General features: G+C 31.9%; 1 protein-coding gene across 2 annotated transcripts in view; it reads right to left on the bottom strand.

The window, feature by feature from the left end:
• The window catches only part of CDH19 (cadherin 19, type 2), a 61749-nt gene that overhangs the window by 35297 nt on the left and 2979 nt on the right, over positions 1-23473 (bottom strand). Inside the window, exons 2-4 of one of the 2 annotated variants that reach the window (XM_008579256.1) lie at positions 22028-22322; positions 9097-9216; positions 2377-2541 (exon numbers count right to left, since the gene is read on the bottom strand). In XM_008579256.1, coding sequence (XP_008577478.1) covers positions 2377-2541; positions 9097-9216; positions 22028-22322 — 580 coding nt within the window. Of the gene's footprint in view, positions 1-2376; positions 2542-5614; positions 5735-9096; positions 9217-22027; positions 22323-23473 lie in introns of both variants that reach the window. The other variant, XM_008579258.1, reaches the window with a different exon arrangement.

Raw genomic sequence — 23473 nt, 5'->3', positions numbered from 1 at the left:
CTCTCTCTCTCTCTCTCTCTCTCTCTCTCTCTCTCTCTCTCTCTCTCTCTCTCTCTCCTGGTATATATATGTACATACTCTCTCCCTTTATTTTGATTTTGAAATCTGAACATTTCCCTAATGTCCTATTTGAACATCTACCATTTTTCTCTCAAATATATCTTAGGCAGCCCTATCCCCATTATATATAACTTCAAATTTCTATTCATATACACACCTTCTCAATATTCATGACATTTATTATTGTATCCTTCAATCATCCCAAATTTGATTTAAAAAATTTTTAAATTTTACCCTGATACTTGAGTTACTAATAAATTTAAGAGTAGATTGAAGGTGGGAGAAACTGAATGCAAATAGCTGAGTTCTAAGCATAGAAGTTTAATTTTGAGAACCTGAGTTTGGATTACATTAGCCATAGTGGAAATGAAAATGAAGATGGATCCAAAAGTGTTGGTAAGTGGGTGCAGTAGAAAAACCGTGTTGGACTCAGAGATAATCTCATTGATTTGGTCATGAGAAAATAATGGCAGATATATTTGAAATACATAGATATAATACAAATCACTGAGCTTTGTTCCTTTATTTTTCAGGAGTAACTTACAAAAACTGATACAGAACTGTAGCATTCTTAAATTATTATTTGTAATTTATTCTAAAAAGTAGGAAATAATCATATATGTCAATATTCATTCTAAAGAATGAAATTTCTTAAAATTAAAAAGGAGCCCATATAAAATTATTTTTAATGGAATTTTTTGTTCCCTTAGAAACATAGAGTAGGTCACTTTGAAGTTTGTGGTATGAAATTTCACTTTGTTTTTCAAGTTGGAATAATATTACTTAAAAGTTACTAATATTTTGCTGGGGATTTTTTAAAGTGGAAGTAACAGTTTAACTGTACACTACTGTTTTTTTTCATTGTGCAAAAATGAAAGAATTGTCTATTTGATTGCACAAACTAAAAATTACTAACCAATTAATCTAGAGAAAGCAGTGACAGTACCATAAACATGAATGCAATGCTTCGGACGTAAATGTTAGAGTTTATCTTAACTACCCATCTTTGAAATTAGAAACAACCAAAACATTTTCTTCAATCAACACTTAGTCTGTGAAATTTTTCATACATTCAAAAATCTTGTTTTGAACATTAATCTTCACAAGGCCCTGTTCTAAACGGATGGGGATATAACAGGCAATAGATATAGGAAGCCGCTACCGTCAGTTCGTACTCCTGAAGGTGAGGCAGACAGTAGGACACTGTACTAAGGTAGTATTGTGATGGAATGGTTTAAAATTTTTGATAAGGTAGAAAGTTTCACTGTGGATGTGACTTCTGGATAAGAACTGAAGTAAGGGAATGAATATCTGAGGAAATAGAATTTCAGGAAGAGGAAAAGCCAGAGTCTGGAGTGTTCTGGGAACACTGAGGAGGTCATTTGCCTGGTGGTGGCTTTTCAGCAGGCAAAGAGCAGAACAGACATAGCTGACGTGCAAGAGGAACGGGACAGGACTGAATGATGGCACACCATTCAGGAAGATCAGGACCATTTATATTATACTAAGGATTCTGACTTTTTCTGTGAGTGAGCTGATAAGACTTTGAAGTGATATGATCTGACTTACAGTTTAGGAAGATCACTAAAGCTGTGTAGAACCTGAAGGAAAACAATTGTATAAGCAGAGAGACTAGCTGAGAGCCTGTCGCACTGACACAGACAAAATAAGATGGTGGCATGATCCAAGGTGGTAGGAATGGAGTAGTTGAGGACTGTTCAGATTTTTTTTTAAGGCAGAGACAATGGGATCTTCAGAAGATTGTATTTTAATTGTGAGAAAAGAAAAGAGGAAAAGATAACTTCGATTCCTTTAAACAAAAGCATTTTCTATTATCATGAGGAATATGTGTATGTGGGTGTGTGTTCACAGAATATTGAAAATCACAAACTATCAGGAATTGTGCAGAATTGATTATCTTAGCTACTAGACCACCAGCAGCCACTGATCTGATTATCAATTCAGGCTGTGTGAGAAATTGGAATTAACCTGGATTTGGCCCAGTGTAATCTGAGTTGAATCACTGTAATCTGAGTTGAACCTGCCCCAGATTCTTTAAGAAAATTAATTTGTTTTAAGCCATGAAATTTGTGGCAATTTATTACAGGAGCAATAGAAAACGGACACATTACTCTTTTATTTGTATTTGACTTTTCAAACTAATGAAAATAATTATGCCTTAGAACAATTAACACATTTATTTCATATAATTCTAGTGCTGCTGCAGTACATTTAGAATGAAAACTCTAACATTTGCCTACATTCAACACACTTATATTTACATTATAATGAAAAGTCAGGATGATTTCTACTTACTTTCTTTAAATATAGGCTTATTGTCGTTAACATCTGAAAGTTTAACTAATACGCTTGTTGTTCCAGACAGTGCTCCAGGCTGACCAATCTTATCTTTGGCTTGAATAATTACCCAATACTCATCTTGTAGTTCTCTGTCCATTTTAGAAGATATTCTTATTATTCCTTTAGAATTGTAATAAAATTATAATTATTATTTCATTATTAATTGTGGCATCTTCCTAGTTAATTTCTTAAGCATTCCATCATCCAGTCATTCTTTTGATATATGTTGAACCACTACAATGTACCTGACACTGCCCTGAAAAAAATAATAATAAATTAAATACCAGCTCTGTCTGAAGTCCTAGAGAGGTCATCAAAATATCAAGAACACCAGTAGACCTTTAATAAAATACTATGTTATGATAATCCACAGATGGAAAAGAGGAATGTCTTATTTTTACCTCAATCTATTTTCTGCTATCTTCTCTAGTATAATATCAGAGTGCTACAACTAACTCTTCCCCAAAACTCTAAAGAAATTAGTTCATTATGGGTAAAAGTATAAATTACACTACCAAATTTGTACAAAAAATATTGTACATCTGCAATACTAAGTCCACTTAGAGTCATGAGATCTGAAGGAGGCCTGGTTTTTGATCCAATTATTCATCAGGTAAAAATATATACACATATATATGTGTGTGTTTTCATATATTTATATATAAAGCTAGAGAGAGATACACATATATTCAAAATCAAGATAGGCCATGATAAATGTTGTAATAAATGCCCACCTTCTATAAAATTATTTAGTAAAAATTAAATAACTGCCAATGAAAAGAACCTAGGAAAAATTTAAGGCAGGTGCCTTGGAGAAGGCAAAACAATTCTAATGAGTTTGGAAACACATAAACACAAATATAAGAAAGAGAATGACCAATCCCCAATGTGTCAGTGACAAAGCATTCATTAAAAAGTTGTGATACTTATTTTTTTAAAAAAATAATAATTTGAACCATACCGTGAAGGAATTTTAATTGTGGACTAAGGTGTTTCACAAATGTAATCAATTATAAGAATGGGAATAGAAACCATCGACTATATTGACCAGATGCTGCTAGCATCTTCTTCTGTGGGACTCAAGGAAGGACTGAGTTTCATACCAACAAAAGGAATAGTATTAGAGCTTTTGATAATATGTATCCAAAGCCGTACAGATTAGCCAAGCAGTCGTCCATAGCCATACCGGGCGTTTGCTCCCTGTGTACTGGATCTTCAGTTAACTGCGCCTACTTTACTTTCAACTTTTCTTCTCAGCCTTCAGATTGAACAAAAGATTCCTAGATCCTCTTACATTCTCCAAAACTTGGAACTTCAGTTTGCGCTTGTCTTGCTGCCCTTTCTACCTCTCTTCCATCAATGCAGTTAATAGCTTTAGCTAACTTGTCTGATACACTGAAGAAGCCAGTGAAGGTTGGGGGTGGGGTGGAAAGGGTGGGAGGAGAACACTTGCCTTGGCCATGAAGGGCCTGGATGACCCAGCACGTATCTACTCCCTAGATGCCCCCCTTTCTACTCTTTTCTTCTGTGCTTCTCCACACTGGCATCCAGATCGTCTAAGAGTTTCAACTCTTTTCCACCTCAGGAATTTCTCATACATTCTTCCCATTACCTGGAGTGCTCTCTAACTCTCTCATCCCTTTGTCCACGGGCTCAGCTCAGCATTCTGGTTTCAGCATCGGCTGCTTTGACCACACAATCTCAACTCATTCTCACTTTCCTTCTATTAAAACTTTTTTGTTTCACTTCATAGTCACGAGTTGAATGTATGTAGGTGGGGGTCCTCAAAAAGCTCATGGGAAGATTCATATTGTTTTTTAATTGTATTCTTCCACGAACTTTTTTATGTATCCTCTTATTTAATATTCACATGTTTAATGTCTATCTTCAAGTTCCAAGGGAGGAGTCCATATTTATGTATTGTTTTGTTTTTGTTATTATTATTATTTTAAGTATTTCAATGTTGTGCTTCTATTAAACTCAGTAAGTTGTATAACTCCAGGTACATATTCAGCCTTTCCCAACCAGAATTGTGTGAGAAAATTAAAGCCTAATGTCTTAAGCCATCCATTGCATGTAATAAAATAACTTCTCTGCTGTGCATCCAGAATAATAAAATCTGAATAATGTCCTTGGGAGAATTAAGAATATAGTCACTCAAATTATATTCTTCAGAATCTGATTCTCTCAAGAAACCTTGACTGAGAAAGGCTGAGACATTTACTATTTGCTGAATGAATGAATAAATAAGCGATATTTAAAGATCCAACAAAATACTTTAATTCTTTAAAGTTTTTCACGTTACTAAGCTGGGAATTCTTTTTCCCTCTTATTAACAACCATAGAATTTTACTTCTTTTGGCACAGAATTTTACTTCTTTTGGCACATCACACATTGTTGGAAGATTAGCGATTAGTTAGGTACTTTTTTTTTTTTTTTTACTTCAGAAACTATGAGCTCCTAAGGGCAAGATTCATATGGGCTTAATGTTTGTTTCAAATAAACAGCCAATATTTCCATAATGAATTTGTGTCATATAATTCTTACGTATTCAATAGTTATGTTTAAAAGAAAAGAGAAAATTTGTGTTCTATTTATTTTTGAAAGTATTCAATTGATTAATGAGAAGCAATGACTGAAAAAGATTCAAATACTGTATTTATCTAAGTCAAAAATAAGTAAAATACAGATACAGAACTTTTTTTTAAGTGAATGCCTTATATCAATCCATATATCCAGCCTTATACTCAATCTCATTCTGACCAGGTGTGCAGTTGTACATCATTATGGTTTTGACTTTTATTTCCCCGATGACTAATGAGTGTAAGCATTTTTTATATACTTACAGCCTTTTTGTATATCGTCTTTTGTCAATTGCTTGTAAATGTCTTTTTCTCATGTTTTTAAATTTAGTAGTGTCTCTTTTTTTTTCTAATTGATGTATAAGAATTCTTACATATGTCTTATACCTCATACACAAATCATTTGTGATATGGATATGGAAATCCAATTTTATAACCTTAGAAAAATCAGCTAAAAAACTAAAAGTAATTAAATGTTTAGGAATGATAACTTATTTGTTTATTGAAACATCAGGTCTACTGTAGAACATGTTTCTAAGCCAATCATTTTTGCTGACATTTGCCTACTTTAGAATTGTGTTGAATTGCACTTTGTTTCATATAAAAATACCTGTTGTTGGTTCAACAGAAAAATATGGTTGGCCTTGTAGTAAGCTGTATAGGAGGCGAGCATTATTCTCAGTTGAAGGGTCATCAGCATCACTTGCTGTCACCTGGATGACAAATGTTCCTGAAAGAAAATACGCAGTAACTGGAAATTAAGACTGATTTCATTCAGTGATGAATTCAGTTCTGTAAAGCACTTTTCCTTTACCAAGCAAAAGATGACATAAAACAAAAACCTAAGTAATATCTTTTTACATAGACAAGAGAATAAAAGACTGTGATTTCATTCAGGGATGAATTCAGTTCTGTAAAGCACTTTTCCTTTACCAAGCAAAATGATGACATAAAACAAAAACCTAAGTAATATCTTTTTACATAAACAAGAGAATATACCTTAAACAATATGGCCCTAATTCCCATATGCAATTTAGAATTTTAAACATGTAGATTTATGACATAATGAAATAAAACTATTAAACAATTCATTATAACAATTCATTATGAATTTTGTAAATCATAATCTTGCCAAGATGTGTTATTAGTGGAAGAATCACAAGAACTTGGAAACTCTTTTTATCAAAAATAATACTGTGGCCTGTACCTCAAACAAATTGCAGAACACTGATAAATATTAAGGATTATTGTGATGAGCTTGAGAGAATATCCAGTTGAGAATGGACATAATTATTTGCCCTGTTTATTCCCTTCTGGAATATACCTACTTGCTTTAAAGGATGAAAACAAAACAAAACAAAATAGCACAAATTGATAAAGTAAACATTCACATTCAATTTCAGTAATAATCAATAAAATCATGTGAAATAGTTATTTATACATTTAAAATTAATGTTCGAATTGTTGAAATATTTCTTTTAAAATATTGCACTTTAAAATTCTGTTTATATAAACATGGAATCAGAAATATGGATCTTGTTGGAAATACACATTTGTTGAAACACCATGCACTGTGTCAATAAAAATGGCAATACAAATGGTACAAAATCAATAGCCTCTGTGGTTTTCTTTACAAGTAGCATCATCTAATTTTATAAACTGAGACGCTCTAACAAGAAACCCTTCTATATTTCACAAATTGTTGAAACTTTTGCCATGGTCCTCAATAGTATGTATTCTTTGCTGTTTTGTTCTTAGTATTTTTATGATAGTTATTTAACATTTGTTTTAATATTGTACNCCCCAATGTGTCAGTGACAAAGCATTCATTAAAAAGTTGTGATACTTATTTTTTTAAAAAATAATAATTTGAACCATACCGTGAAGGAATTTTAATTGTGGACTAAGGTGTTTCACAAATGTAATCAATTATAAGAATGGGAATAGAAGCCATCGACTATATTGACCAGATGCTGCTAGCATCTTCTTCTGTGGGACTCAAGGAAGGACTGTGTTTCATACCAACAAAAGGAATAGTATTAGAGCTTTTGATAATATGTATCCAAGGCCGTACAGATTAGCCAAGCAGTCGTCCATAGCCATACCGGGCGTTTGCTCCCTGTGTACTGGATCCTCAGTTAACTGCGCCTACCTTACTTTCAACTTTTCTTCTCAGCCTTCAGATTGAACAAAAGATTCCTAGATCCTCTTACATTCTCCAAAACTTGGAACTTCAGTTTGCGCTTGTCTTGCTGCCCTTTCTACCTCTCTTCCATCAATGCAGTTAATAGCTTTAGCTAACTTGTCTGATACACTGAAGAAGCCAGTGAAGGTTGGGGGGTGGGGTGGAAAGGGTGGGAGGAGAACACTTGCCTTGGCCATGAAGGGCCTGGATGACCCAGCACGTATCTACTCCCTAGATGCCCCCCTTTCTACTCTTTTCTTCTGTGCTTCTCCACACTGGCATCCAGATCGTCTAAGAGTTTCAACTCTTTTCCACCTCAGGAATTTCTCATACATTCTTCCCATTACCTGGAGTGCTCTCTAACTCTCTCATCCCTTTGTCCACGGGCTCAGCTCAGCATTCTGGTTTCAGCATCGGCTGCTTAGACCACACAATCTCAACTCATTCTCACTTTCCTTCTATTAAAACTTTTTTGTTTCACTTCATAGTCACGAGTTGAATGTATGTAGGTGGGGGTCCTCAAAAAGCTCATGGGAAGATTCATATTGTTTTTTAATTCTATTCTTCCACGAACTTTTTTATGTATCCTCTTATTTAATATTCACATGTTTAATGTCTATCTTCAAGTTCCAAGGGAGGAGTCCATATTTATGTATTGTTTTGTTTTTGTTATTATTATTATTTTAAGTATTTCAATGTTGTGCTTCTATTAAACTCAGTAAGTTGTATAACTCCAGGTACATATTCAGCCTTTCCCAACCAGAATTGTGTGAGAAAATTAAAGCCTAATGTCTTAAGCCATCCATTGCATGTAATAAAATAACTTCTCTGCTGTGCATCCAGAATAATAAAATCTGAATAATGTCCTTGGGAGAATTAAGAATATAGTCACTCAAATTATATTCTTCAGAATCTGATTCTCTCAAGAAACCTTGACTGAGAAAGGCTGAGACATTTACTATTTGCTGAATGAATGAATAAATAAGCAATATTTAAGGATCCAACAAAATACCGTAATTCTTTAAAGTTTTTCATGTTACTAAGCTGGGAATTCTATTTCCCTCTTATTAACAACCATTGAATTTTACTTCTTTTGGCACATCCCACATTGTTTGAAGATTAGAGATTAGTTAGGTACTTATTTTTTTTCTTTTAACTTCAGAAACTATGAGCTCCTAAGGGCAAGATTCATATGGGCTTAATGTTTGTTTCAAATAAACAGCCAATATTACCTTAATGAATTTGTATCATATAATTCTTATGTATTCAATAGATATGTTTAAAAGAAAAGAGAAAATTTGTGTTCTATTTATTTTTGAAAGTATTCAATTGATTAATGAAAAGCAATGACTGAAAAAGATTCAAATACTATATTGATCTAAGTCAAAAATAAGTAAAATACAGATTCAAAACTTTTTCTTTAAGTGAATGCCTTATATCAATCCATATATCCAGCCTTATATTCAATCTCATTCTGACCAGGTGTGCAGGTGTACATCATTATGGTTTTGACTTATATTTCCCTGATGACTAATGAGTGTAAGCATTTTTTATATACTTACAGCCTTTTTGTATATCGTCTTTTGTCAATTGCTTGTAAATATCTTTTTCTCACATTTTTAAATTTAGTAGTATCTCTTTTTTTTCTAATTGATGTATAAGAATCCTTACATATGTCTTATACCTCATACACAAATCATTTGTGATACGGATATGGAAATCCAATTTTATAACCTTAGAAAAATCAGCTAAAAGACTAAAAGTAATTAAATGTTTAGGAATAATAACCTATTTGTTTATTGAAACATCAGGTCTACTGTAGAACATGTTTCTAAGCCAATCATTTTTGCTGACATTTGCCTACTTTAGAATTTTGTTAAACTGCACTTTGTTTCATATAAAAATACCTGTTGTTGGTTCAACAGAAAAATATGGTTGGCCTTGTAGTAAGCTGTAGAGGAGGCGAGCATTATTCTCCGTTGAAGGATCATCAGCATCACTTGCTGTCACCTGGATGACAAATGTTCCTGAAAGAAAATATGCAGTAACTACAAATTAAGACTGTGATTTCATTCAGGGATGAATTCAGTTCTGTAAAGCACTTTTCCTTTACCAAGCAAAATGATGACATAAAACAAAAACCTAAGTAATATCTTTTTACATAAACAAGAGAATATACCTTAAACAATATGGCCCTAATTCCCATATGCAATTTAGAATTTTAAACATGTAGATTTATAGCATAATAAAATAAAACTATTAAACAGTTCATTATAACAATTCATTATGAATTTTGTAAATCATAATCTTGCCAAGATGTGTTATTAGTGGAAGAATCACAAGAACTTGGAAACTCTTTTCATCAAAAATCATAGTGTGGCCTGTACTCAAACAAATTGCAGAATACTGATAAATATTTATAAGGATTATTGTGATGAGCTTGAGAGAATATCCAGTTGAGAATGGACATAATTATTTGCCCTGTTTATTCCCTTCTGGAATATACGTACTTGATTTAAAGGATGAAAACAAAGCAAAACAAAATAGCACAAATTGATGAAGTAAACAGTAATTTCAGTAATAATCAATAAAATCATGTGAAATAGTTATTTGTACATTTAAAATTAATGTTCAAATTGTTGAAATATTTCTTTTAAAATATTGCACTTTAAAATTCTGTTTATATAAACATGGAATTGGAATTATGGATCTTGTTGGAATTACACATTTGTTGAAACACCATGCACTGTGTCAATATGTATGGCAATGCAAATGGTACAAAATCAATAGCCTCTGTGGTTTTCTTTACAACTAGCATCATCTAATTTTATAAACTGAGACACTCTAATAAGAAACCCTTCTATATTTCACAAATTGTTGAAACTTTTACCATGGTCCTCAATAGTATGTATTCTTTGCTGTTTTGTTCTTAGTATTTTTATGATAGTTATTTAACATTTGTTTTAATATTGTACAGCATATTTTACTGAAGAAGAATTTCTTATTAATATAATTTTAATACAAACTCTTTTACCTGATTCAAAAATCAAGAACAATAAAAGGCATGAAAAGAAAACTCTCCACCTGCCCTTTCCAATATTTACTCAATTCCCCCAAATCCCACAATGTGTAGACATTTATTAGTTTCAGATATTTTAAAAATATATTCTTCTAGCAATTATGAAGCATCATTCCAACAAAATGGTTCATAGGGTCCATCAACCCAATCAGTTTCTATTGGGAAAGTCTTGTTTTTTTTAAACTACACTTCTGTACACAGGCCCATTTACTTTTCCCATGTTTCCTCGTATGTCTCTTTATCAATTCTTTCCCTAAGGGTTGCCTACCCCCGGCTACTGGAAAGATGCTACCTATCTTACCTTCAGGAACCATTGTCAAAACCATAATATTGTTAGTAGTTGACCAAAAGGAATTCTTAGTAATCTAAGTCTTACTAGTTTCTCACCTAGTATTATACAAACAACAACCAGGAAGACCAAGAAAATACAGTGGCTCACAGATACTCCACACTTTGCTTATGAAAATACAAGTTATGAAGTTAGAACTTCTTTCAGTCCTTTTTATTTTTTTTTGGAATATTTTAAATTGATGCATCATTTACTTCTAACCAAATCTTACTTCTTCAGTGTCCGAATATGTCATTCCCTCGCTCTCTACTAAATGGAAAACCCAACATAGTCTGTTCAAGAGTCATATGAAATAATTTTTCTGTGTGAAAAATCAAAAAAGTCAAACTCTCAGGAAATTTAGTGGGTTAAAGCAGTAGAAATATCCAGAATGTCTCCCTCATGCGAATTTAACAGAAAATTCAATTTCTGGGGAGATATTTATTATGCCTTCTCATGAGTGTTGTTGAACCTTTGAAATTAAAGTACCAAACCTGTAGAATTGGGGTAATTTTATGTTTCAGGTGTGTTCGATGCTTGATAAGATCCATTAATGGCTACTCCATTAATTGACTGAGTGAATCCATTAATATGATTCACTCTATATTTTGAGGATATACATATATATTATACACACACACACATACACATACGTATATGTATGTGTATGTATATATATGCATATTTAATTAAGATGGTTAAAATACATGGCAGTATTTTCAAAAATTCAGTGCATGTAGTTTTCCTCAATTTTTACTCATTTCAGAAACATAGGTTGTAAAATTCAGCAGGATCTTAGCAATGTTTAATTCTTATATCACTTTAATTATCTTTGTTTTATTTTATTTAGTTGTTTCCTACTTTTTTTTCTGTTTCAGTTATTATTGACGTCACAATTCATTGAATACAAATTAAGCAATTTTAAAAGTTTTTGGATATTTTCTAAAAGTTTTTCTCCTAAAGAAATAAAAAAACAACAGAGATAAATAAGCCTGTATATTTCCCTAATCAGTAATTTAAATTCCGCAAAAATCTTCAATAAATAATCAAGTAACATAAAGAGACAACAATAAATAAGCATCAAAACAACCCAGAAATAAAAAAAAATTGATAAGATTATATATATTTATGTTTTCCATGAAGACTTGTTATTTGTAAAATAAACAGTTTGTACTTTCACCCATAGTTAGGAATTAGTTATATACTCCACCAAAAAATTGACAAAATCACTATGAGGCCAATAACATGTCTTTCAATAGAAATTATCAATTGTCTTGGTTGCTGAGACAAAGTAAAGTTTAATATCTACACTAATTTTTATAAGTACCTATATAATCCTTCCTTTATTTGTCAGTAATGTCAAAGATGCATGATGTTTGCATCATAATGATTACCACCACATGCTATTTTCAATTATAGCAGGCTTTCCTTTCCAGCTTAAGTATTTATTTCCTTTATGTAGTGATCATTGTTTACTGTCAGAATAATTCCTAGGAGGTTAATGAGAAATACAGCTCTCATCTGGTCATCCCAATTCCTAACAACAACCCAATCATCAGTGTGAATTGTGGTTGTGTTCTAAAATATTACGGGTGCCATTTAACATAAGAACCATTGTTTATACACACAGGTCTACATATTTATGGAAAGGCTTTAAAAATTTTATTTCTATAGAAAAATACATTTTGACTTTTTAAATCTAAATCACAAGTAAATATTTGGCTTATATTTATAAGATACTTACAAGAATGATATATATACATTTTTCAATAGAAATATATATTTTACATATATGAGAATAATATATTATAGTCATATAATATTTATATTCATATATACAAATATATATATATATATATATATATATATATCTTATACATATATATGGATAGCCCGTGTGTGTGTGTTTAAATCTTTAAGAGAAATCATCTGGATAGCCATTGAAAGAGATCCTAACTAGGATTCTAAACATTTGCAACTATTATGTCACATAAATAAAGTAATAATTCAATAGAGCAATATAAAGTTATAATGGAGTTGAGTTCATTATACACACGCAAGATTGTTCTACCATTAAAAAATAAATCAGTATAATTTGTGGCATTAGTAAAATAAAGAAAAAAATGTTTAAAAAAATCATTTTAGACACAAAAAGTACATCTGAAAAAATTCAAATTCTATTTGCAATAAATCTCTTAGAAAATTAGGACTAAAAAGTGACTTTCTAATTCTGACAATGGACATTTTTAAACTTTGATGGCAATCATATTTAATTATGAAGTGCTAAACTCTTTCTCTGAAATAATAAAAAGAAAATCGTTTTTTCTATCACTGCTATTTTTTCAGTATTGTACAGTGCTATGAGGCAATACCATGTATGTATAAAGAAATGATATATAGATACATAAATAGATAAATAGATATATAGGTAATTTTGGTAAAGAATAAATAAAACTACATGGGGCCGGCCCAGTGGCGCACTGCTACAGTGCGCCGCTTGGGAGCACAGTGGCGCTCCCGCCGAGGGTTTGGATCCCACATACAGACCGGTTCCCGCTCACTGGCTGAGCGAGAAGTGGGAGCAACACCGAGGGTTGTGATCCTGTTGCCGGTCCCGGTCCGGTACGGGCACGACACTGAGGGTTGCGATCCGTTGCCGGACACGAAAAAAAGACAAAAAAAGGAAAAAAAAAAAAAAGAATAAATAAAACTACAGTAATTATTTGAAGGCCAGAATAGCTTTTCTAGAAAATCAAGCTGAGTGTACATATAAAGTAATTTACCAAAAGTATTAAATTAGTAAATTTAGCAGGCCTTAGGATCTCAAATTATATACAAATTCTATTTTTCTTTATATTAGAAATATATATTTATAAAAATATTTAATTGAATGTATGATATATGTGAAAATAAATAAAATATCTAAAGGTCCCTAAACAAAAATTATTGACCTCTAAAAAAGAAGTAAAGAGAAACTAAAAATAGGTCAAACAAAATAGTGGGTTTATGAATAAGATGACTATTAATTTTACAATAACAGATAGATTCATAGTTTAAATGCTATTTCGATAAAAATTCTAGCAGATTGTATAAATGGGTAAAGTATAAATTATGTATGGAAATGCAAAGGGCCAAGCGTGACCAAGACAATTTCAATGAAGAATCCTTGGAGGGCTTTCACTAATAGAGGGAAAAGGATTATGACAAAACTACAGCAATTAAGAAAATAATATTGTACTTGGGGAAACAAAGCTGACAGAACAAACTAGAGATTCAGAAATACAATTACACAAACATGGTGAGCTCATTGATACAAAGGTGGCAGAGCTGAGCACTGGAAAATCTTTTCAATAAATTCTGCAGGGTCAGTTGAATATCTTCATTCATCTATACATCCATTCATCTATCTGTTGATCCAGAATTTGTCACAAAAATCAGTTTAAAATAGATTGTAGATCGAATGTCAAAGGTAAATAATAAAAAGAAAAATATAAAAATTAGAATAATACATTTCTAGAAAAATAGGAAAATATCTGCAAATATCTGCATAACATAAGGGAAAAAAGCCAACATTTTTTAATATGGGCATATATATATAAATATTCACATAAAATACGTATTAATTCCTGGTGTATTTTACGTTTATCTCAGTGTTCAAATCTCCATTTCTACTAAACATATTCATTTGTTACTCTCTCCCAGCCTGGATCAGTCGCTCTTACTCTACTAAATTGGCAATTAGAGTATCATCTTTAAGGGTGATTACTCAATCAGAGCATGAAGCATGGTCCCCATCATATACTGTACATGATCGAACCTGTTAAGCCTATCTTCATTTATTTGATCAACATTTTATCCTTTTATCAAGACAGACAAAGTTATTTTTACTACATTGATGGATCAAAACTAAATAATTAAATTCTCAGGCTGACTGCTTTACTCAGTTGGTTAGAAGGTAACATTGTAACACCAAGGACAAGGGTTCAGATCCCCTTACCGACCAGTCATTAAAAAAATAAAAAATAAAAAAATAATAATCTTTAAATTATACTAGAAATAAGATTACTAGTAAAAGAAGACAAAGAATATATATGTACATTAACAAAAAATCTTTTGGGCAGAATATCTGAATATTAAATATATCAACAGAATATTCTTCGCAAGTATTTGCATTATTTAAACACTTTCTTAGTTTAACAACTATTCAGTGCCCTTCAGATTTAACCGTGTCTTAAAAGACGAGCTCTGTTCATTGCTCATATGCCTCAGTTACTATTTCTCACACCTTACAGAAAACGATACAAGTACAAAGTATGTGTCTACCAAATTCACTTATTTTAATGCACCGATTTTTTTTTTTTTTTTTTTTTTTTTAATAGAAAATCTGGGACAAATGCTTCCAGGAGGAAATACCAGAACAAATGCAAATAAAGAAGGACTGTCCTAGGTAAAGCTGGAGATCTGATCACTCTACCTTATAGTTATGACAATACAAAATGAACAAACATCAGGATTCCACATAACGGGAAGTTATTTTCACATTCAGAATGAATACGTGCATACTGAATTGCTCATCCTTAATTCCTGTTATTCTACCTTAAGACATGCTGTAATTAGAATCAGATAGTTGTTGGCAAGTCTTGAAAGTTTAAATTGGCGTAATCCTTAAAATCAAATTAGCGAGGATTGCAAATAGTGAAAAAATCCTTCTCTTGGTGACTGAAGGGTCCACAGGTTCACGTGCATCTCTGACTGAAATGACTATGGCTTGATCAGAGAAGGCCACGCTCTATGGAAATGCAGAGTCTACTTGAACTCTTCTTGCTGCCTAAAGATCCTCTTAAATCAACTCGTACCTATCCTAAGTGAACAAAGATGTAATTAAAATTTTTTCTTAGTATTATATTTTAATAAGAGTAACTTATTGGTTAACTCATTTCAGTAATAAATATCCAGACATAATATAATTCTGGGTTCTACTATTACATTGCTAGTTGACATTGTTTGGCTATATTGCAATTGAAAGACTTTTTCATATATGAAAATTTAAAATATTAGTAATATCCTTCTAACTAACTTCTGAATCTTGACAACTTTCTATTGCAAAAACTCTTTTTGAAAATAAGTTTAATAGGATATTTGACTTTGCACATTTTATCAGACATACTGTTTCCAGAAACATTTTTATGTAGGTGACATAGTATGTAAACTTGTACTAAATGCTTAAGGGGAAAATCATATTTTAATAGTCTCTGGAAATTGCATTTGCTGATAAACTTTTTCATTTGTTATGACACAGACAGAAAATTTGAATGAAATAATGGCATATTAATATAAGACAGAATATTTATTGTGTATGTGAAATTACATACAAATTACATTTTGTGGCAATGTTCATAAGTGATAAACTGTATAAAACTACATAAAATATTTGAAGATTGAAAGCATTATTGATAGCATCAATAATAAAATTTCCCAACACATCATACCCATTTGCTATCACTGAGTAAAACCTGATTTAAGAATAGTGTGACTTTGTCAATGTTGATTTATGTGGGTTTAATTATCAACCAGGAGCTTTACAGAGGACTGAATGATTTTCCTCCAAATGATAAGTTTAGCATTAGTAACAATACTTTATTGAATGATGTAGTCTCTCATATGTCACATAAAATGCTTTATACTCAAGTGATTATGGGAGGCACCCAAACATAAAAGAGTAATAAATTTTTACACGCAGACTAATTTATCATGTAGACCATAGAAAAGTCAGCAACCTGAGGCAAGGTCATTTCCTAATTAAAGCTTATGCTTCTTATAGAATACCAAAGTAAACACACGCACCGTAGTTTGTTATTAGTTGAATGCTGAGATTCAAACTGTAGATTTCAGAATGACTCATTTGTTTTAGTATGTAATATTTTCTTGATTTTAGATTCAGTGGTAAGAAAGTTAACAGGATTTTCTCAGAATGAATACATAAATTGTCTAACAGGAAAGCTGCTTTACAAGCAGTTTTAGTATGAGTACACTTTGATTAATCTGAAACAATTTTATTGGGGAGATGTTGAGCTGTATAATGGTCAACTCTAAAGCAGCACAAATTAGGTAATATTATTTTGACCTACACTCTGAATCTGTGATTTTGGTAGTTAAGGTGAGTCAGATGATCAAGGGTTCAAATTAATGATATTAAATAATGATTTCTATATTCATTTGCTCACTGAGAACTTATTTCATTAGTACTGGGATTATTATTTATCCACAGGTTCTTTTTTTTTTTCCTTTTTGTCTTTTTTCATGACCGGTAACGGGATCGCAACCCTCGGTGTCGCGCCTCGGTGTCACACCCGTACCGCGACCGGCAACGGGATCGCAACCCTCGGTGTCACGCCCGCACCGCGCTCAACCAGTGAGCGGACCAGTCTCTGTATGGGATCCGAACCCTCAGCGGGAGCACCGCCGCACTCTACCGAGTGCACCACCGGGCCGGCCCTATCCACAGGTTCTGACTGACCCATCCTCATTGCATTTATATTTGAGATGCAATTACTTCACAAACTAGAATCTACAAGTAAAACTCAGGAAACAATATTTTTCCATTTGTCACCTCGATGTGCAAAGTATTCTTCAATTATTTTTGTTTTTCTGTCCACAATCACCTAAAAACTAGGTCATTCTTATTGCTTTGGTATTGTATTTTTGACACATCTACTTTTCATAATCTGAGATAACAATTTAAGGTAAAATATTAAGCTTGTGTTTAAGAAAGCAAACAATAATATATTCAGAAAAATAAGAGCAATCCACGTAGTTTCAATAATTTTGAACTCATGTGCTCAAAGAAATAAGATTCATAGAATCTAATTCTCAAATGTAATGCATTTGAAGAAATAGGTATTTTTATTTTTCTGAGAAATAATTAAAATGATCTGAATTTGTTTAATTTTACATTGCATTGAATTTAATCTCGCTTTTTATAATGGCTCTGCATTATGATGTTTTTGTGTCATATTGATGATAAAGATTGTTTAAGTGAAATTTCTGTTTTTCCAAGAAAAAACATGCAAATTAAAATATTTAAAAAATAATTACATAGTTCAGTATAACTTGCATCATTTTAATTTCAAATCTGAAATGCCATAATGATCTTTCTTAACTGGTAAGTTAAAGAGTCTCACTCACAAGTTACCCCCTTTCACCTTTAAAAGCATCCTGGTCTGGGTAATTAAAAAAATGGTCAACATTAGTGTAAGAAATGTTGAACACTTGCTAATGTTGAAAATGATGTACTCAGTGACTATTGCTATGAAAAAGTTGACAGAGGATATTTACTTGGTAAAGCTTCAAAGAGTGGGGGTAGAGAATATATTTACTAGATAATATATATATATTTTTGCTTTCTATAAGCAGAAAATATAAAAAGCTAAAATTGAAAGTAGTTACGATTTAAAATTTTTTACAATGCATACATTATAAATAATATGCATTAACAATTACTAGATAATATATATATATTTTTGCTTTCTATAAGCAGAAAATATAAAAAGCTAAAATTTAAAGTAGTTACGATTTAAAATTTTTTACAATGCATACATTATAAATAATATGCATTAACAATAATGAACATTACCAATATGTAAACCATAAACATGTATTTTTTATTGTTGTTTTTCACACAATGCAAACTAACTTGTTATAGCATGAGTCACTTCTAGTAGGATTTTGTACTAATTAGCAGAAAATAAATTACCCAGTTCTGCTTTTTAAGATCATGTGAAGGTAAAAGTTAGGTGTTCATAACAAATACTCCTAGGCACAACTATGGATTGGAATTGGCATAATCACCATAAGGAGGCTTAATTGCTAATTAAACAGCATATCAAATCTATCTTAAATGTCCCCCCTTTATTGACATGCTAATGTTTTAGATAAAAACTAACAACAATTATTGAAAGGAAAGATTATTTATTTGATAGGCTATTATTCAGAAACAATTAAAAAGACATAAAATGAATATACAGCTTCAGCACTAGAAAATTTAAGACTGATAAAGCACTATTTAGCAATTATTTGCAGCACGTTTGGTTATCCCCAAACCAGTCTAATCATTTATGTAGCATTTTTATCTGTCCATCCATCCATTCATTCATCTCTTCAATCATTCCAAACCTCAGGTGCTGTTTGGCTTCTTACCTAACAGAGCTTATATTTTTGGGTGAAAGAAAGATAATAACTTTGCAAATCCAGAATGACAAATAAAAAAATATAATGTTTTATCTCAATTCCACCTGAAAGTTCTAGTTCAAAAGTAATTACATTTCAAATACAAATGTAATCAGTAAAAGCACATCCTTACTTATAATTAAAAATTTATTTAATAAGCAACAAGTGATTTGTAATTTTCTTGGTTTTCTCTTCTGGTGACATACTGAAACGTAGATTCCTTTCAGGAATCCAAATTAAAATCTAAGTTCAAAATGCAGTTTCAAATATAATAATTGGCAGTTGACACCCGTACAACGCAAATAAATATATTTAAGAAAGATAACAAATATTAAAATGTTTGCACTGGTTGCTTTTTAAAGTATAAAATAGATGGGTTCCAAACTCCAAATAGGGAATTTGGAAGCATGGTGAACAGTCAAGAACCTTTTATATGGCAGTGGATATAAAAAAATAAAGATAAACAATTGAGAATATATTTAGATAAAATAATTCACATTATTTATTAAATATTGAGATTGAGCAAAAGGAATAAATCACATATAATTCTATTAATCGGTTTCTTAAAATCAAAGTCAACAAAAATGCAATAATGCTTCAGAAGGAAAACATGAGTAAAAAAGTTTGACAGAGCAACAAGAATATTCTTATTTCCATATTAGACAACATTTTAGATAGCAACTAACCACCACTCTGTTGACCTCTCCCTCCCATAAAAATGTAAAACCCGTGCTCACTGATTTTTGCATGATTCCATACAAAGCCTGAGCACTGACGGGCACTCCTGCAGGATGCATTGAATTGCACAAATTGACTGGATAATTAATTTGCACATGTACCATAAATTGCAGTGCACAGAGGTGCGTGGTAGATAGATATTGCACAGAGCAAACCATGTTTCATAATCTCTGTGCAGTCACCCACACTGAGGCTGCACTGATGCCAGGATGCTGGTACTGAATTGTACACCCAATAATTCCCTTGTCAGCTCACTATCCAACTCTGCAAAATGGCTGTTTTGTACCTTCTCTTATCTATCTGAATTCTACCCCTTTGCTCCCAATGACTGCCTTTAAATCACACTTCACTGATAAAATAGACACAAACACGTGTAAATTGATTTTTTGTCAGCCAATATGTTAACCTACTTGAATCCATTCCTCTACTACTGCCCTGGAGTCCGTGACTCTTTTATTTTTCAAGAATAGTCTTACAGAAAACTTATCCCTTTTATTTTGCTTCAAAAATATTCTTTTCTTGGTTCATTCCCTGTAGCATATAACTGTACTATTAAATTTCCCATCTTAATATACCTATTTTTTCCCTGTAGCGTAATACCTTTTAAAGTTGGCTAAATTCACTCTCCACTACTCTTCTCCTTCCATTCATGCCATAGAACAGTCTCCAGCATACAGAAGCACAAATTCAACCAAACTGTTCTTATCCAAGGCACCAGGAGCCTTCTCTTTGTCACGTCAAAAGTCACTACTCTGTCTTGATTGTTATTCATCCTTACAGCAGCTTTCCACACAACTGAAGGGTCTCTTCCTTTGCACCATCTATGTCTTTCTCTTTTTCCTATATCACTGGTCAATCCCATTCATTCTAATCTGTCAGCCTGCCCTCTTTTGCTTCATGGCCCAGTCAACCTGGATGCTTTTCTCTTCCCTTGCTACCTTCTCTGCCGAGAGTATCTCATCTGTGCTCATGCCCCACCTACTTGCTGTAAGTCGATGACTCCTATGTTGATATATGCAACACTGATCACAGTGCTAAGAAAATCTTTTCCTAGAACTTGGCATGGCTGGCCTCTTTGTATCAAACGTCAACACCTAAATTGTCTTCTGCTTCCTCCAGGCAATTAATCATCATCATACGTGACTCAAACTCAACACTTTCATAAAATACCTTATCAAATATAACCTTATTTGTTTAAAATTAGTTATTTATTTTTTGTATATTATAACAAAATTTCCATACTAGCAATAAGCTACCTTATCTCCTTTCCAATTCTATCTCCAGTTTCAAAGAAAGATTTCTAGCTCATGTCAAGACCATAAAACACGTGTGTTAAGGAAGAGGGAAGAGGAGGAGGGAAAAGGAAGGAGGAGAAAAAGGGGGAGCAAGGAGAGGGTGGAAGAGGGGGGAGAAGGAGAAAGAGAGGGGAAAGAAGAACTGCTTCCTTGCCTAGCTACCAAAATAGAATAATTAAGTGTTATTTAAATCTAATGGTAATTGTCTTGATGCATATTACATAGCTAAATTTGTTCATGTTTTAGTTAAATACCTATGTTCTGAAAATGTAGAATAGCATTTTAAAATTTCTACCTGAATGTTAAAGAATAAAGAATTTTTTAAAAATGATAGAATGCGTATTTTTAGAATCATTGGCTAAAAAATCAAATATTTAGGAAAAGCAGTTTTAAAGCACATTAGCACAGTTTAAAATAACCACTGTTGAATCACATTTGCTTGTTGCAGTTAAGCAAATTTTTGAATTAAATTATGCTATTTATTCTGCTATTAAAATTTTTTTTGAGTGAATGAATGAGAGAAATTTTGCAAACCCTAATTTTTTCCCCTTTACTGGAAAGACATTTTTGATTTCAAAAAGAGTCAATTATTATATCTTCTAGAAATCACTCTCTTCTACATGTATTATATTTAAAACATTAATAACAACAGCCAGGTTTTGGAAAGGAATTTGACATGAATACAACCCACAGAAATTTTCAACCACTTTGTTCTGTTTCTGGTCTTCATTTTCCATAGTATTGACGCATTTAGTAGTTTTTGTCTAATCAATTGGCTTTTGCTATTTTTATATGCATTATCTTGAAAGATTATCTAATTTGCTTTCTTTTGAGATACAAAAGCATATTTTGTTTTGGAAAATAAATCCTTATATTTAGGATACCAGTAAGTGAATAAGCTAAATAATTTTGTGAATTGCTCAAATAAATATGTCTAACTTTTTTTTCTATTGCTTTAAAGATGGAAATGACATTTTAATTACATAAATAATGTATTAATGTATATTTCCATTTTTTTTACAAAATTTTAATGCATTCTCTAATCTTTCAAATATTTATGTGTTAGTAGAAGGAAGAGTAGCATTTTAAATAATCTACTTCCAAAATATATGTGCAAAATTTTAAACCTGTTTTATTGTTAGTATATCTTTCAGTAAATTAATATACAATACCTTCTGGAGACATCTCTGGTACAGTGGCCTCATAAGGTTCATCTAGGAATTTTGGTTCATTGTCATTGATATCCAAAACTTTGATGACGAACTCAGAATCAGGTTCGATAGCCCTTCCAGTAGTGATGTCTATGACCCGGGCTCTTAGAGTGTAGAGGGATTGTTCTTCTCTATCAAGCTTCTGTACAGCATATACATCACCCGTTCTTTCATTCACTTTAAAAATACTTCCAGCTCCATCTCCCCCAAGTTCATACTGAAAAAAGTTGTTTCCATTGTCTAAATCAGATCTTATCTGCAAAGAGGTACAATTTAGTTTCCAGACATACTGAAATGGACAAATCAATTTTAATGATTTTACTTACACATGCCTTAATTCTCAAGAGAATGAGTCTATATAATTCCCATATTATATTAAATGAGGGAAAATATTAATTTTAAAATTAAAATATATCACTAGGCAGAGAAACAGTCTGAATTTTCCATCTAAAAATCTATGCAAATTTTATAGTTTCCAGACATACTGAAATGGACAAATCAATTTTAATGATTTTACTTACACATGCCTTATTTCTCAAGAGAATGAGTCTATATAATTCCCATATTATATTAAATGAGGGAAAATATTAATTTAAAAATTAAAATATATCACTAGGCAGAGAAACAGTCTGAATTTTCCATGTAAAAATCTATGCAAATTTTAGGCCGGCCCGGTGGCGCACTGCTATAGTGCGCCGCTTGCGAAGCGCGGCGGCACTCCCGCCGAGGGTTCGGATCCCNACTGAGGGTTGCGATCCGTTGCCGGACACAGAAAAAGACAAAAAGGAAAAAAAAAAAATCTATGCAAATTTTATTATTCTAAATAGATGATTCTAACTAGAGACTCTAATAATTGAAAAACAAAGCTTCTTTTATCAATTATGTACAACATAGTTGGTTCACATTTGTTTTATGATAACATTCGTAGTCACTAAAACCATACTCTCAAATATTCATGTTAGCTTGAGGCCTAGAGACAGATAGGAAGGTAAAAATCTAGATTTGTTTAAACAGTGATGTTCTGTCCTTTGGCTGAAAACACATAAAAAACATGGAAATAGTAAAAAGAAAATTAGGGAGCATAATGAGAAGACAACAATTTCAACTATTATTTCAACTTCAATATTGGATATTTATTTTATGCCAAAAATCCACAAATTGCTTTATATTCATTATCTCACATAATCCTTACAACAACTTTATGAGATTGCTAATACTCATGTAATCAATTAATTCCATACAGAGGGAAAGTGAGACTGAAAATTTTAAGATCCTTCCCAGAATCATATGATTTTTGTATGGATTTATGATTTAGACCACAGGCCTATCTAATCCCAAATCCTCCCCTAATAACATCTATGTAACATAAACTGTGCCCCCTAAATTTTAACCGGAAGCTATAAATCT

The sequence above is a fragment of the Galeopterus variegatus genome, unplaced genomic scaffold (assembly GCF_000696425.1).
Source record: "Galeopterus variegatus unplaced genomic scaffold, G_variegatus-3.0.2 Scaffold1843, whole genome shotgun sequence".
Lineage (NCBI taxonomy): Eukaryota > Metazoa > Chordata > Mammalia > Dermoptera > Cynocephalidae > Galeopterus > Galeopterus variegatus.
The sequence above is the reverse complement of the archived record's forward strand: the minus strand, read 5'-3'. Positions and strand labels throughout refer to the sequence as shown.